The sequence below is a fragment of the Triplophysa rosa genome, linkage group LG5, assembly GCF_024868665.1.
Source record: "Triplophysa rosa linkage group LG5, Trosa_1v2, whole genome shotgun sequence".
NCBI lineage: Eukaryota > Metazoa > Chordata > Actinopteri > Cypriniformes > Nemacheilidae > Triplophysa > Triplophysa rosa.
In genome coordinates, this window is record NC_079894.1 from 8,527,173 (window position 1) to 8,545,093 (window position 17,921).

General features: G+C 36.0%; 2 protein-coding genes across 2 annotated transcripts; both read right to left on the reverse strand.

Annotated features, from left to right (window-relative positions):
- Window positions 1–7,056: 7,056 nt before the first annotated feature.
- Window positions 7,057–10,165, reverse strand: LOC130554113 (alpha-tocopherol transfer protein-like). The gene is made up of 5 exons (XM_057333552.1): window positions 9,953–10,165; window positions 8,902–9,055; window positions 8,622–8,815; window positions 8,436–8,546; window positions 7,057–8,331 (listed from the first exon to the last, which is right to left on the reverse strand). Exons 1-5 carry the CDS (start codon window positions 10,145–10,147, stop codon window positions 8,122–8,124), a joined length of 864 nt encoding a protein of 287 aa, XP_057189535.1. The 5' UTR covers window positions 10,148–10,165; the 3' UTR covers window positions 7,057–8,121.
- A 3,909-nt stretch (window positions 10,166–14,074) lies between these two features.
- LOC130554724 (alpha-tocopherol transfer protein-like) lies at window positions 14,075–17,246 on the reverse strand. Its single transcript, XM_057334561.1, has 5 exons — window positions 17,034–17,246; window positions 15,983–16,136; window positions 15,703–15,896; window positions 15,517–15,627; window positions 14,075–15,412 (listed from the first exon to the last, which is right to left on the reverse strand). Exons 1-5 carry the CDS (start codon window positions 17,226–17,228, stop codon window positions 15,203–15,205), a joined length of 864 nt encoding a protein of 287 aa, XP_057190544.1. The 5' UTR covers window positions 17,229–17,246; the 3' UTR covers window positions 14,075–15,202.
- Window positions 17,247–17,921: the final 675 nt, after the last annotated feature.

Sequence of the window (17,921 nt, forward strand, 5' to 3'; positions counted from 1 at the left end):
CCATCCCACCAATAGAATCCATCACATACAAGTAGACAACAAGTATCCATAGTACAATTCCCATTATAACATTATTCCATTACATTTTATGATGTATTTTGGACAGAGTTCTATTGTTTTTATTTCAACAGGAATACTTCAACTATAGTTACTTCAGTAAAAACATCATTCATTTTCCAAATCGCTTTAAATGATATAGCAGCAGATCAGAAGTTAACACGCACATGTAGCTCAAAGTGTATGTGATGCTTATTTACCGTTTAGCCGTTATGCCGATCATTTTCATGACAATGTTTCAACGATCTTTGACTGATCGTAACCCACAGATGATTACACCACACTTTAACATGTGCCTTTTTCGTCTTTTAATGTTCTATTTGCCTTTTTAGAGCGCTATCAACGATGTAGCAGCGCCTACGTTTACATTAGTTTAGCGGGGAAGATCCCAGAGTTGCCAGATTTGCGTTAAAAAATCTGCCAAATGGCCATTCAAAGCTTGCCGGAAAACCGCGAGTTAAAGTGAAATACTTGTGATAAGTGAACGGTCAGCGACCACTTTGATCATGTCTCCAATCTAAGTTGATGGGTCGTTCTTGAACGATTCGTTCATTTTGAACGAATCTTTAATGTGACTCGGGAAGAACGAGTCGTCGTAGGGAGTGATTCGTTCAGCCGCGCATGCGCATTGCGCAACATTCTATGGGTCCTGTACTGGAATTCAAGAAGAACGAACGATTCAAACCCGAAGACTCGAGAGGTGAACTAATCAATTCTCTTTCCGGCTCTGACTGCATTGGTTTAGCTTACGACGCTGTCACGTGATGAACGAAGCGATCAAACCCGAAGACTCGAGAGGTGAACTAATCAATTCTCTTTCCGGCTCTGACTGCATTGGTTTAGCTTACGACGCTGTCACGTGATGAACGAAGGAGTCAAACCCGAGGACTTGTCAGATAAGAGGTGTGGTGAGCTAATCATAGACTAAAGACCCAGGTAAACAATGAATTAATCTTTTCTGTTTCTTATAGCATTATAGTTTTGTATTGTTTGTAATGTGATCAACGTTTGCATAATGAACGAAATGAACGATATGACTCGAAAAAAGATTCGTTCATTTTGCTGAACGAGACTCAAAGATCCGAGTCAGTAAAATGATCCGAACTTCCCATCACTTACTGTCAAGCCAGCCCTCACGGTGGTTTTCTGTGCGCGCATATATGACAGATTGCGGTAGGAGCGCGGGAGGACAAATTTCAAAATAAAAGCGGTTTCGCACACTATCATTTGCTAGTGTTTTTCCGATGGCGAGTGATGTTGCTAGTGCAATGAGAGATTATGTTAAACGGTTGCTATGTAGTTTCTATGATGTTCTGGGTGATTTCTAGGCCGTTGATGAAGGTATTTTGGTGGTTGTAAGAGTGTTGCTATGAGTTTGTGTGGCGTTCTCTGTGTGGTTGCTAGGTCGTTGCTAAGGCATTCTGGTGGTTGGTTTTGGCCTAGTGGGGAAGTTGTGGCCTGGTGGTTAGAGAGTCAGACTCAGACCATAACTGACCATGAAATAACTAAAAATAACTGACAAATAGATAACTTTTAATACACAATATCAGGACAGTCTGATGTGGTGTTTTTAAATAAAAGTCCCCTGAATATCCTAAATACAGTGTTTTTTTATATGTTCAGATAGGTGTTAAAAGGAAACTACCTGTTTTGTGAAAGTGATTTCACCTCATATTCATAGTACACCATCTCAGATTGTCCATCATACAATATCAGGACAGTCTGATGTGGTGTTTTTAAATAAAAGTCCCCTGAATATCCTAAATACAGTGTTTTTTTATATGTTCAGATAGGTGTTAAAAGGAAACTACCTGTTTTGTGAAAGTGATTTCACCTCATATTCATAGTACACCATCTCAGATTGTCCATCATACAATATCAGGACAGTCTGATGTGGTGTTTTTAAATAAAAGTCCCCTGAATATCCTAAATACAGTGTTTTTTTATATGTTCAGATAGGTGTTAAAAGGAAACTACCTGTTTTGTGAAAATGATTTCACCTCAGAATCATAGTACACCATCTTAGATGTCCATCATACAATATCAGGACATCTGATGTGGTGTTTTTAAATAAAAGTCCCTGAATATCCTATATACACTGTTTTTTCTATATGTTCAGATAAGTGTTAAAAGGAAACTACCTGTTTTGTGAAAATGATTTCACTTCATAATCATAGTACACCATCTGAGATTGGCACTCATTAATTTTCAGGACTGTATGATGTGTGTTTTATATTTAAATGCCTTCAAAATGTCTCATACATGCTATCTTCTACATTTTCAGTTGTTAAAGGGAAACTTCATGTTCCAAGAAAATAATTCCATTATAAATCTGACAATTTCGTTTAATGTGTTTTTATTCACTGCTGAGGGGATGGATTCCTCAACTCCACCTCACTTCAATTATATCCTTTTGTGTGGTGCTTATACGTATAAATATTTAAAAATAATGACTTCGATTTGACAAAGATCTAATTATTTTACTGTCCCCTAATTATTCTGATCTGTGTAAATGATTTATGTCTATGAGATGCTAAAAAGTTTTAGCATCTGTCACTTGTTTTTGTTCTCAGTTTAGGCATTGACTCTTTGCTCTTGAATATGAGAATATAACTGCTTTCCCTGGCTATGTGAATGTACATCTTATTACTATATTTTAGAAATGTTTCTGATTTACACATTAAAGCCCATTGATCACAATAATGATCACGAATAGTTATTTGGTTTGGTTTGGTTTATTTCTTATAAAGCACATTTCTGCTGCCACACGGGCAGCCCAAAGTGCTGTACAATACATCCGACAATCATACACACAAAAAAATAAAATAAAATGGACAGAGCCAAACAAAACAATAGAAAAAGGAAACACAAAACACAAAGCTTCAATCGTCTAAACACATATAGAAATACATTAAGACAAAACAGATGTTACAGCTCTCCTAAGCCTGTTTAGAGTGCCGCAATACTTTGCCGGAGCCTACTTAATAAGGATCCAACGACATATTAAGGAAATGCTTAGTCAATGCAGATTTGAAAGCAGAGAGAGATGGGACAGATCGTATGGCTAAAGGAAGGTTATTCCATAAGCGAGGCCCTGCTATTGAAAAGGCCCTGTCCCCCTTCCTTTTTAATCTGGACGGAGGAACCTGGATCAATAATTTATCGGCCGATCGTAGATTTCTTCCCGGTTTATAGAGGGTAATCAAGTCTGACAAATACACTGGTGAAAGGCCATTAAGAGTTTTAAAAATCATAACTAATAACTTAAAATCAATCCTATGGATCACCGGTAACCATTGTAATTTAGTTAAAATAGGGGTTATTCTATCGCTCCTCTTCCCTCCAGTCAATAATCTGGCAGCTGCATTTTGCACGAGCTGTAGCCTATGTACCACTGAGTGAGGCAGTCCTGAGTACAAAGAATTACAATAGTCCAGCCTGGTTGAGACAAAAGCATGGATGATCTTCTCCAAATTACTCATGGATAGCATAGGTTTCATTTTAGCTATGACCCGAATAAAGTAGAAGCATGTTATCACCACTGAATTAACCTGTTTCACACAGTTCATCTCGGAGTCAAAAACAACACCCAAGTTTTTAGCATGGGGATGGATGATTTTTCATTTTTATTTCAGGGAGTTACTAATAACACATAATTTGGATGTTTTTATGTTTAGGAAAAATGTGTGATTGCTTTTTTTCTTTAATTGGTCTCATGTCTGACTCTTTGTATGCATATATTTGCAATATATGCAATATTGTATAAATTAAAGAAGTGTGTACATTCAACCATCAAAATTTGTCAGTCATTGCCCATGATGCTTATTGCTGCATCCACTGCTTTTTTCCCTTATCAACCATCGTTTCTTAGCATTATAGGAATATGTTTTTTCTTGTTGACTAAAGTGAACAGGAGTATTGTGTGACTTTTCTTTTTTGTTTTTGAAAGACAGCTGAATGGCCCTATTCAATGTTTTGATAAATAACCTTAAATAAAAAATTTTATTTAATAATAATTTCCTTATTTAAATAAAAAAAAAAACTTTCACCTATTAAATCTTCACACATCTCATAACCTTTTTTTTACCATTTATGTTTTTTACTTTTCTCTTCTGTCTTGTAAAACTATCTCCAAATGTAATAATTGTGAAATTAAGTTATTTATGTACAACTTAAAAAAAATAAAGTTGTAAAATGCAACGCACATAACACAGCAGGAATTTTAATCACAAAACATCAACACAGACAGTATCCATATTTGTGTATAAATCAGTTTTGTGTCTGTTACTTATGATACTTAAAGTATTTTGTTGATGATAAAACCTTGAAACAAAACAATCACACGGATATATTTTAAGAGATGTCAGTGCAAGTTGTTTTCGATTAAGACACATCTAACATTTAAGTTCAGGGCCGTAGCCAGCCTTGTGGAAGGGGTGGTTCTTTTTCTCAATAAGTGGACCATTTTTGTCGTTTCCCCCACATTTATTTATTTTTTCAAATTCTTATAAGCTCTAACTCTAATACTGTTTATGTGAATGCCCCACTCTCCATACAAACGATAAAATGTGTAATCAGAGGACCACTACAAATCCAGCTGCTCATTACACATACTCAGAAGAACTCCATGTTCTTTATTAATTGTCCATTTGGTAAGTTTTACTTTGAGGTGTTAATTAATACATTAACGTACAAACATTCACTAACATGTAGTTAACCTGGGCAGTTTTAACACATTAATTCCCTTGACTCTAGTATTACCTAAGGTTAGCCGTTTCATGGTCGTAGACAGGGTTTGAAAATTAGTGAGGTCTGTAAAACTATAAATCATTCAACTTTAATAAATATAATAAATTGATAAATGATAAACTTAATATGTTATAAACAGGACTTGATACTGTGGCTAGTGGGTTTTCCAAAATGTAATCTAGTGGCACTCTCGAAGCCAGCATCTGGTCCGGTATGGGAGACGAGCGCTCTAACGAGCGGCTAAGCGTCTGTCGCTAGACAACTCTTGAAATTGGGGAGTCAGTTACATTGCACAGCTTTTCTCAGCTGGTCCTGTTAACACTAGCCACTCAACAATTTTATTGCAGATTTGTTGGGAAATTATTTTTATATGACTAAAGTTGTACAATGGCATACTGAGATCATGCGTCGCAAAACACCAAAATAAAAAGTGTTGAAAAATAAATGCGTCATGATATGATTCTGAAAATGTGCAGTTGTTTGGCGAAAGGTGGATTCGACTCTGATTGATAGCGTCAAACTAACATGTACAGCTTCGCGCACTTGAAGTAGTGTCGTTTTGCACTCATATTTATCGTGCTTCGAGCCATGATCCTAATTATTGCAGTTATTTAAAAGGGACAATCTTCGTACAAAAATTACAAAAATGATTAAATTCTGGAATCTGAGTGAGGTAGTTAGGAATCATCCTCAGCAGTGAATAAAAACACATAAACGAAATTGTCAGATTTATAATGGAATTATTTTCTTGGAACTGAAGTTTCCCTTTAACAACTGAAAATGTAGAAGATAGCATGTATGAGACATTTTGAAGGCATTTAAATATAAACACCACATCATACAGTCCTGAAAATAATGAGGTGCAATCTCAGATGGTAGTACTATGATTCTGAAGTGAAATCATTTTCACAAAACAGGTAGTTTCCTTTTAACACCTATCTGAACATATAAAAAAACACTGTATTTAGGATATTCAGGGGACTTTTATTTAAAAACACCACATCAGACTGTCCTGATATTGTATGATGGACAATCTGAGATGGTTACTATGAATATGAGGTGAAATCACTTTCACAAAACAGGTAGTTTCCTTTTAACACCTATCTGAACATATAAAAAAACACATGTATTTAGGATATTCAGGGGACTTTTATTTAAAAACACCACATCAGACTGTCCTGATATTGTATGATGGACAATCTGAGATGGTGTACTATGATATGAGGTGAAATCACTTTCACAAAACAGGTAGTTTCCTTTTAACACCTATCTGAACATATAAAAAAACATGTATTTAGGATATTCAGGGGACTTTTATTAAAAACACCACATCAGACTGTCCTGATATTGTATGATGGACAATCTGAGATGGTGTACTATGAATTGAGGTGAAATCACTTTCACAAAACAGGTAGTTTCCTTTTAACACCTATCTGAACATATAAAAAAACACTGTATTTAGGATATTCAGGGGACTTTTATTTAAAAACACCACATCAGACTGTCCTGATATTGTATGATGGACAATCTGAGATGGTGTACTATGAATTGAGGTGAAATCACTTTCACAAAACAGGTAGTTTCCTTTTAACACCTATCTGAACATATAGAAAAAACACTGTATTTAGGATATTCAGGGGACTTTTATTTAAAAACACCACATCAGACTGTCCTGATATTGTATTAAAAGTTATCTATTTGTCAGTTATTTTTAGTTATTTCATGGTCAGTTATGGTCTGAGTCTGACTCTCTAACCACCAGGCCACAACTTCCCCACTAGGCCAAAACCAACCACCAGAATGCCTTAGCAACGACCTAGCAACCACACAGAGAACGCCACACAAACCTCATAGCAACACTCTTACAACCACCAAAATACCTCATCAACGGCCTAGAAATCACCCAGAACATTATAGAAACTACATAGCAACCGTTTAACATAATCTCTCATTGCACTAGCAACATCACTCGCCATCGGAAAAACACTAGCAAATGATAGTGTGCGAAACCGCTTTTATTTTGAAATTTGTCCTCCCGCGCTCCTACCGCAATCTGTCATATATGCGCGCACAGAAAACCACCGTGAGGGCTGGCTTGACAGTCATTTTCAAAGTGGAGGCTGGCCTGACCGCGTCAACAGTAAAAGGTCCTGGCAGATCGCAAGCCAGATAAATTGCGCACACAGGAAACCCGCTGCATAGAAACCATTTTCTACTTTTGGACCTTTTTATAAATGTAGTGGAGTAAAAAGTATGATATTTGTCTTTCAAATGTAGTGAAGTTAAAGTACAAGTACTCAAAAAAATAATACTCAAGTACTGATACTCAAAAAGTGTACTTAAGTACAGTACTCAGGTAAATTTACTTCGTTACTGTCCACCTCTGGTAAGTACACATGATATTGGTAAAAAAAAATCCACACAATGACTGTTGCAATTGTCTGGTTGTTTACTTGAGGCACACATTGTGTCTGTGTAGCTATTTTTTACTATGACAATAATACACTGTAATTACAGTAATGTAAAACAGTCAATTTCTCAAACACATATAGATACATATGCAGTAAAGATACATGTAGTGTTTCAGAAATTCAAGTAAACCTGTGTAAACACAAAGAGATCAAGTATAAGGTCACCAGTCTCTGATCATATTTGCTCAAGAGTGAACAAAAGGCATTAGGACAAAGTGTAGCTTCACTCGCCCACTTCCTGGTGTTGACTAATACCTGAATGTATTAAGTTGTTTATTTAAAATGCAGCTAGTTTTAAAACATTTATTTACATCTGATTCATTCACTTTTTTCAGTCAGTATGACCACTTTAAACTGCTACAAATAGCAGTTTTGCTTAATTTACTCTTGGTATCAAACGTCCAGAATCACAAAGATTTTCTTCCTGAGTTATGTCCATTGTTATGGAAATCTACACTGGTAATTCTGAAGTGAAGGTAGCAAAGGCACTTTTATATTTCAGTTAACATTACAGGTTGTGTTATTCACAATTGACTTCAGAATGATTTGTCTTCCGATGAAAACAACTTGTGCAAATCGACATCTCTTGATTTTTATCTTCAGAGGTATATTAAATACTTGCAATATCTGTAAGATATAGAATTCAATAAAATTATGCAGACGTATGATTCCGTTAAAATAAGTAATTGTGGGAATGTCACTTTTGACTGTGAAAGTGGCTTTTCCAGTCTGGAATATAAAACACTTTTAAAAGCTGCCCCATTCAGTCCTAGAAATAGGGTTATAAATTTCACCAATATTAAGTGCACTGTTTTACAAAAACAAAGCAGTGCCTTTGTTGTAATCATTTGTCGGCAGAACATTGTGAAGTATCTCCTCCACCAAAGCCTGTAGAGACCTTATGTAGATAGTCTTCAGACTGCATGATGTACTCAGTCCATTCTTGACACACTTCATCTATGCTGGGTCCTGTGCCACCATACTCAGGAGGGAGGATAGCTTTCGGAAAACAACTACAGAGACTCCGGGCATATGAACTACCATGCATATGAATCTATTAAGAAAAGTACGGCAGTGTTAATAGCATCAACACAGATGTTATAAACTAATGTGAATTCTCTTCAATGTCTTATATACATGTACGTAAATAGGACTGACCCGTTGTTTGATTTTGTCTGGCAGGAATGGGCGAATCATGGCAAAGACAGGACGGAAAAAAATGGGCTCATTTATCAAATGGATGCCACGGACTTTCAAAGGAAAGGAGTCCTATGACAGTAAAGCAGATGTTTTGATTTAATTCACATGATCTAAAAAGAACATCATCTTTGAATATATACTTACTGTAAGCACAGATGATATCTTTTTTGCCAAAGAAGGATTGGTCTGCAGAGCGTGAGCAAAGCACCACCCTTGGAGATCAAATATAGCTTTAAGTCCATTTTTTTGAGTCTCGCATTCTTGAACAATCAACTCTGATGTTATGAGGCTCACACGAAAAACCTCATAAGCTGTGAATTCTTTGGTGTTCCACTGACCTGGAAACAGTGATTGAAAATGTGTGATATTTGCCATTGTAGCAGCAAAAACAAAAAATATATATATATTTTGTATGTGCACTTGCCAATCCTGTAGATTAAAACTCGGCTTCCAGCGTTATCTCGTGATTTCAGAACTCCATGGTAATTGTTTTGGAGAAGTCCTATGACGGATGATGGGCGCAGATCAGCAGTAATTTCAGGACATTCTTGTCTCCATTTGTGATAGTTAATCAACAGCTGTGTAGGAGACACAAAACATTATATATGCAGACTAGGCTATAGTATTCTCATTATGATTTATATGTAAACTCAGTTTATAGCTTTTTTTCAAGAGAATTGTATCAGAATGTTACTGACACACATGATGCAAAGAAGAAGAAGAATGGTTGACATCATGCAATGTGAGCAAGTATATGTGTGCACTGCTGTAAAATCAAATCTCTGGACAATAACTTTAAAGTTATCTGAAAATCTTACTTGGCAGGAGATGAATTACAGTGCAGTATGTTTACAATGCATGCTGGATACCAAAAGAAAAGATGATGAATACTAATATCACCTATTTTTGGCTTTGGATGCATACAGACTGTGAGATATATCTAACATCTTGTAATGTGGGGTTAAAATTGGTATTCTTCAAAGTTTGGAAGTTTGGGCTAAATATAACAACATAAATAGATTTTGAGATCAAGCTTTCTGCAGTTCTTTATATCATTATATTTTAATAAAGCAAGATCTTAAATGAACTAAAACGTAGCTTGTTTAAAGTCAACATTGCATTGATCAGCATATAACTTTTTTATATAGGTTACAAATATGGATGTTATTTTTAAAAGCAAGAACGTAATATTAACATGATAAATTCTTAAATTATTTTAACAGCATTAAAAAGTATGGTAAGTCATTCAGAACAAAAGGTAATCAAAACACATTGTTTCGGTTTTCAGCCAAGTCAAGAATTTTTGGTTTTGCACACTATACATTACATACTGTACATTACACACTATGACTACGTTCATTTATGTGGCAAATCTCGCCAAGGCTTTCGAATCAAATCCTGCAGCAAAGTGTTACTATCACTACAGAAGAAAAGTAGTTAGGCTAATTCATTTAGAGCAAAGTAATGCTACAAACCTTCAACGCCAGTTCAACATCAAAGTCTCTCGCCCTCAGAAACTGTATCAAAAACGTTTTCGGCAAATCCAAGTGTCGAATGCTTGCTTCTGCCTTTGCTTTTTGTTTCAGCTTTGTCAAGTACACTTCAATCCGACTGGAATCAATAGACAAACTATTTAATTCTTCAATGTTTTCAACTTCGGCAGACTTCATGTCTGCGGGACCCGATCGAGTTGCATGTTCTCCTCTAAGACCAGCAGCTTACGTAAAAGGGGCAGGGAATGAGCCGCACAAATCATGTCATTTCTAATGTAGCCTAATGTTTTTTTCACCTTTGTACATATATGCCGTTTCGTCAAACATTAACCAAGCCAGTTTGGTAGACCTCTGTCTCTTTTTGTCGCACTGGGTCCAGATGTCTGTGTTAAGTGGGGAACGCTGGTCATTCCTCCAGATGTTAGAGGAAGTCAGCGAACCATTGATTTATTTTCCTGAGATGTGATGTGAGAGTAGTACGTTTGTGTGCGTGCGTGCGTGCGTGCGTGCGTGCGTGGACCTGATAAACCCGGTAGGCTATGTATGGGGTATATGTCCCCACAAAGATGCAATATTTCAAAATCCTTATCCTTGGGGGACATGTAGGATTCACACGAAGAAACAAGCCTATGGACTAAATCACACAAAATAACATTTTTAGAAAATCTAAAATAACAGAAGGTTTTCTCTAATGGTTAGGTTTAGGGTATGCAGTTTGTACAGTAAAAACCATTACGTCAATGGAATGTCCCCATAAAATATGTAAACGCAACTGTTTTTACTGTTGCATTGTTCCATCTCAAAATTCATCATCAAATTCTCACTTTTAATACTTTTAACAATGCCACTTTTTATCTAAAAGCGCTCCGTGACATGAAAGTATTGTCCTTTAGGATCCTCAATTGATCGCGAGGCACATATCATTTGCTGACTCTGACATAAAGCTCAACTCGAGGACGCAGGAACATCTGTCTGCATGGTGACGTCACACGCTCCCATCGTAATGTTGCGCTCGGCGCAGTTTCCATATTTAGGCTATTCTGCTGGCTCGCCATTCATTTCAAAGCTGCAATATTAGCAGCGATATTATCAAGTTTGCATGACTTCACAGAGGTATGTACACCAACTTCAAATCCTAAAATGAACGTAGATAATTAATCCGTTTCATCCACAATTGTAGGATGATGCAGTAACGGTCATGATGCAGGATATTACACGGACGCTGGCGAATTTACCGACAGCAGGCGTATTATATGAAATCCATTTGTTTGTTTTCTGTATTCGAACATCTGATTATAATAAGAAACCTGGATCAATTGTTTTCTTTTGATGCTATGAAGCATACAGTTGGTTCTTATTTAGGCTATACTATCAGAATGTTGCCTGATGCTCGACGTGAACTGTCCATGTCGAACAGGCCTTGTTGGCATCATTGTTTAACTGTTATGTTTTCGATGTTTTATAGGTTGCAGAGATGCCTGACTCTATTTGATGGATGATACATCACCGCGCTTCCGATTTAATTGTGCTTTGCCCAGCAGACTTGGAGCCAGAACATGGGATTCCGTTATCATCGGATATGAACTGCATCCTCGCTATAGAGAATGATATTAATATCTTAATATCTCAAGCGTCCTTTTGAATAAATACACCTGATGGTAGAATGTTTGTTTTGCCTGTCGCCTGTGGTGCATAAAGTCATAAAGTAGGGAGAATAAAAAAAGCTTTATTTGCCTTTAGGCTCACGCTGTACGTGTTCACGGTGGACCTTTTTTTAATATATTTCAATTAAGGCACGCGGTGAATGCCAATAGCGGAGCAATATCTTCAACACGTTTTAAGTTGCCTGCTTGTGTTTATGACTGAAATTAATTGCCTGCTTGCTTTATTTGAATATTAACCATGAGACCCTTACAAGTTACAAGTTGTATTCTCAGTTTTTCTTATTTACAACACAGTGCACAAATGTTAGGCTACTTCAAAGGAACTAAAAAACAACTAAGAAAATACAAGCTCTTGTGTAGCCTATAGACACCATACCACAATAATGTAGCCTACTTAATTCATAGTAATAATGTTGAATGCTGAAGTAGGCTATTGGCTATTTGAACAACATATCAGAATAAAATAATTTTACAATATTGTTTATGTGGCTATATAATATAAGAATCATAAGAAAGTCTGCATAATGATGGGTATTTAGAAACTTGTCTAATGAATGACTGTATAATTACAATGTAACTTTAAATAAATATAACTGCCAATCCAATTGATCAGCTTGCTTGGAGTGGCCTTTCTTAAGATACTGCCTACTTTTTATGATGCTTAGGCTACATATCCTTGCCCTATTTTTGCATGATAAAATCTACCTCGTTATAAAGATATGCATTTATTGTCTGTGTTTATTGTTATGAAATTTGTAATTATTTATTATCATTAAGTGTTTGTCTTGCAAAACTGTAATTATATTGTTCACAGTGAAGCCCTGAAGATAAAAAATAAATGCTTGGCTAAAATTCTCATTCGTGATGATTTGTGTAACTTACCTAGCCTAAATGAGCAATTAGTGTAATATGAATTCATCCTTTTCAATCTTTTATGGATCCAGAGCCCAAAGCCTCGCTGAGAGTGTGGCTAGGTCTTTGAATAATAATTAATTGAAAATTAATTTACAAAAACGATATGGGCTCACCCGTATACCAGGTGTGTCTTGGGAAAATCAAGCAAGGATTTAGTAGGCTACGGTAGATGGCATCCAAACCAAGTTTATCTGCGTCCAGTGACACTTCGCAGTAGCTACATAAAACAAATGTCCTGTGTAACAAATTACATGCATTCACTCAGTACTATATGGTTTTCGATTTAACTCCAAAAGCTAAAGACTTTGCTGGGAGGCACACTAATGCGTCCTGTGAAAGCAAGACGTCAAATTGACTCGTTCAGTCAGCATGAGAAGAACGTGAACGCGCCTCATGCGCTTGCACAGTGTCGGGCAAAATGGCGGACAAAACGCCAGGCGGGGCGCAGAAAGCCAGCTCAAAGGTATTTTATGGCGTTTTACTTTAAATCAATAATGTTAAAGTAAACCTCTCTTACTCATGAAGATAAGTATGCGAAAACGTTATGTTTAATAAAGTCGTGTGTTGCTTTGTGACATGCGAAATATAATTTCAGCTGTTTGGTTGTGAAGCTAACTCATTAGCAGGCTAGTTAACGTTAGCTGCACGTTTTTCCCTTACAAGTTAACCAGACTAAAATCCAACTCTAATTTATGTTGTATTTTATCATATTTACTATCTCAATGCATTATATGTGACTACACCAAAAAGCACGTTACGTGTCGCTGCTGTGTTAATTGTGCGTTGACAAAGCTAACACAAGCACGAACAAAAATGATTGTAGACTTCTAGATAAGATAACTTAGTGATGTAGAATAGATTGGCACACCGTTTAAAAGTATTAAAATACTTAATGAANTTTTTATTCCTACTATGGAAAGTCAATGGGGGCAAATTTTGCAGTGAGCAACTCCTTTAAGAGCTTTATATGTTTAGCACATATATGTTTAGTTTAGATATAATCCTGTATGATCATTTAGCCTAATTATCCTCATTAGCCCCCTAGGCCTATATGTATTAATGAGCAGTGTTCTTTTATTTTGGATATACCCTTTACCAGTTTTAGCAGCAATTTACCAGTAAGTAGTAAGGTTCTTGTAAATAGTCAAGTGTAGAACCCATGTTTTTGTTGGATTTATTACCATTTGTATTACCATAATTTAACTACAAACATAAACTATAGCTAGTATAATGAAACTATGGTATTTTTAGTTGCTGTGGCTTTACTAAAGATTATTAATTGGAGTATGGTTCCTATAAATAGAAAATGGTAAATTTGTGGATACTGTGGCTTTACTGCAAATACCATTCCTGCTGAAAAAAACAATGAATTTTTGAATTAGAATGAGATTTTTAAATTAAATTCCTCTTTGTAGTGTGTTTGGGGTTTTATTCCAATGGGATTTACCATCCCACCAATAGAATCCATCACATACAAGTAGACAACAAGTATCCATAGTACAATTCCCATTATAACATTATTCCATTACATTTTATGTTGTATTTTGGACAGGGTTCTGGACCTTTTTATAAATGTAGTGGAGTAAAAAGTATGATATTTGTCTTTCAAATGTAGTGAAGTTAAAGTACAAGTACTCAAAAAAATAATACTCAAGTACTGATACTCAAAAAGTGTACTTAAGTACAGTACTCAGGTAAATTTACTTCGTTACTGTCCACCTCTGGTAAGTACACATGATATTGGTAAAAAAAAATCCACACAATGACTGTTGCAATTGTCTGGTTGTTTACTTGAGGCACACATTGTGTCTGTGTAGCTATTTTTTACTATGACAATAATACACTGTAATTACAGTAATGTAAAACAGTCAATTTCTCAAACACATATAGATACATATGCAGTAAAGATACATGTAGTGTTTCAGAAATTCAAGTAAACCTGTGTAAACACAAAGAGATCAAGTATAAGGTCACCAGTCTCTGATCATATTTGCTCAAGAGTGAACAAAAGGCATTAGGACAAAGTGTAGCTTCACTCGCCCACTTCCTGGTGTTGACTAATACCTGAATGTATTAAGTTGTTTATTTAAAATGCAGCTAGTTTTAAAACATTTATTTACATCTGATTCATTCACTTTTTTCAGTCAGTATGACCACTTTAAACTGCTACAAATAGCAGTTTTGCTTAATTTACTCTTGGTATCAAACGTCCAGAATCACAAAGATTTTCTTCCTGAGTTATGTCCATTGTTATGGAAATCTACACTGGTAATTCTGAAGTGAAGGTAGCAAAGGCACTTTTATATTTCAGTTAACATTACAGGTTGTGTTATTCACAATTGACTTCAGAATGATTTGTCTTCCGATGAAAACAACTTGTGCAAATCGACATCTCTTGATTTTTATCTTCAGAGGTATATTAAATACTTGCAATATCTGTAAGATATAGAATTCAATAAAATTATGCAGACGTATGATTCCGTTAAAATAAGTAATTGTGGGAATGTCACTTTTGACTGTGAAAGTGGCTTTTCCAGTCTGGAATATAAAACACTTTTAAAAGCTGCCCCATTCAGTCCTAGAAATAGGGTTATAAATTTCACCAATATTAAGTGCACTGTTTTACAAAAACAAAGCAGTGCCTTTGTTGTAATCATTTGTCGGCAGAACATTGTGAAGTATCTCCTCCACCAAAGCCTGTAGAGACCTTATGTAGATAGTCTTCAGACTGCATGATGTACTCAGTCCATTCTTGACACACTTCATCTATGCTGGGTCCTGTGCCACCATACTCAGGAGGGAGGATAGCTTTCGGAAAACAACTACAGAGACTCCGGGCATATGAACTACCATGCATATGAATCTATTAAGAAAAGTACGGCAGTGTTAATAGCATCAACACAGATGTTATAAACTAATGTGAATTCTCTTCAATGTCTTATATACATGTACGTAAATAGGACTGACCCGTTGTTTGATTTTGTCTGGCAGGAATGGGCGAATCATGGCAAAGACAGGACGGAAAAAAATGGGCTCATTTATCAAATGGATGCCACGGACTTTCAAAGGAAAGGAGTCCTATGACAGTAAAGCAGATGTTTTGATTTAATTCACATGATCTAAAAAGAACATCATCTTTGAATATATACTTACTGTAAGCACAGATGATATCTTTTTTGCCAAAGAAGGATTGGTCTGCAGAGCGTGAGCAAAGCACCACCCTTGGAGATCAAATATAGCTTTAAGTCCATTTTTTTGAGTCTCGCATTCTTGAACAATCAACTCTGATGTTATGAGGCTCACACGAAAAACCTCATAAGCTGTGAATTCTTTGGTGTTCCACTGACCTGGAAACAGTGATTGAAAATGTGTGATATTTGCCATTGTAGCAGCAAAAACAAAAAATATATATATATTTTGTATGTGCACTTGCCAATCCTGTAGATTAAAACTCGGCTTCCAGCGTTATCTCGTGATTTCAGAACTCCATGGTAATTGTTTTGGAGAAGTCCTATGACGGATGATGGGCGCAGATCAGCAGTAATTTCAGGACATTCTTGTCTCCATTTGTGATAGTTAATCAACAGCTGTGTAGGAGACACAAAACATTATATATGCAGACTAGGCTATAGTATTCTCATTATGATTTATATGTAAACTCAGTTTATAGCTTTTTTTCAAGAGAATTGTATCAGAATGTTACTGACACACATGATGCAAAGAAGAAGAAGAATGGTTGACATCATGCAATGTGAGCAAGTATATGTGTGCACTGCTGTAAAATCAAATCTCTGGACAATAACTTTAAAGTTATCTGAAAATCTTACTTGGCAGGAGATGAATTACAGTGCAGTATGTTTACAATGCATGCTGGATACCAAAAGAAAAGATGATGAATACTAATATCACCTATTTTTGGCTTTGGATGCATACAGACTGTGAGATATATCTAACATCTTGTAATGTGGGGTTAAAATTGGTATTCTTCAAAGTTTGGAAGTTTGGGCTAAATATAACAACATAAATAGATTTTGAGATCAAGCTTTCTGCAGTTCTTTATATCATTATATTTTAATAAAGCAAGATCTTAAATGAACTAAAACGTAGCTTGTTTAAAGTCAACATTGCATTGATCAGCATATAACTTTTTTATATAGGTTACAAATATGGATGTTATTTTTAAAAGCAAGAACGTAATATTAACATGATAAATTCTTAAATTATTTTAACAGCATTAAAAAGTATGGTAAGTCATTCAGAACAAAAGGTAATCAAAACACATTGTTTCGGTTTTCAGCCAAGTCAAGAATTTTTGGTTTTGCACACTATACATTACATACTGTACATTACACACTATGACTACGTTCATTTATGTGGCAAATCTCGCCAAGGCTTTCGAATCAAATCCTGCAGCAAAGTGTTACTATCACTACAGAAGAAAAGTAGTTAGGCTAATTCATTTAGAGCAAAGTAATGCTACAAACCTTCAACGCCAGTTCAACATCAAAGTCTCTCGCCCTCAGAAACTGTATCAAAAACGTTTTCGGCAAATCCAAGTGTCGAATGCTTGCTTCTGCCTTTGCTTTTTGTTTCAGCTTTGTCAAGTACACTTCAATCCGACTGGAATCAATAGACAAACTATTTAATTCTTCAATGTTTTCAACTTCGGCAGACTTCATGTCTGCGGGACCCGATCGAGTTGCATGTTCTCCTCTAAGACCAGCAGCTTACGTAAAAGGGGCAGGGAATGAGCCGCACAAATCATGTCATTTCTAATGTAGCCTAATGTTTTTTTCACCTTTGTACATATATGCCGTTTCGTCAAACATTAACCAAGCCAGTTTGGTAGACCTCTGTCTCTTTTTGTCGCACTGGGTCCAGATGTCTGTGTTAAGTGGGGAACGCTGGTCATTCCTCCAGATGTTAGAGGAAGTCAGCGAACCATTGATTTATTTTCCTGAGATGTGATGTGAGAGTAGTACGTTTGTGTGCGTGCGTGCGTGCGTGCGTGCGTGCGTGGACCTGATAAACCCGGTAGGCTATGTATGGGGTATATGTCCCCACAAAGATGCAATATTTCAAAATCCTTATCCTTGGGGGACATGTAGGATTCACACGAAGAAACAAGCCTATGGACTAAATCACACAAAATAACATTTTTAGAAAATCTAAAATAACAGAAGGTTTTCTCTAATGGTTAGGTTTAGGGTATGCAGTTTGTACAGTAAAAACCATTACGTCAATGGAATGTCCCCATAAAATATGTAAACGCAACTGTTTTTACTGTTGCATTGTTCCATCTCAAAATTCATCATCAAATTCTCACTTTTAATACTTTTAACAATGCCACTTTTTATCTAAAAGCGCTCCGT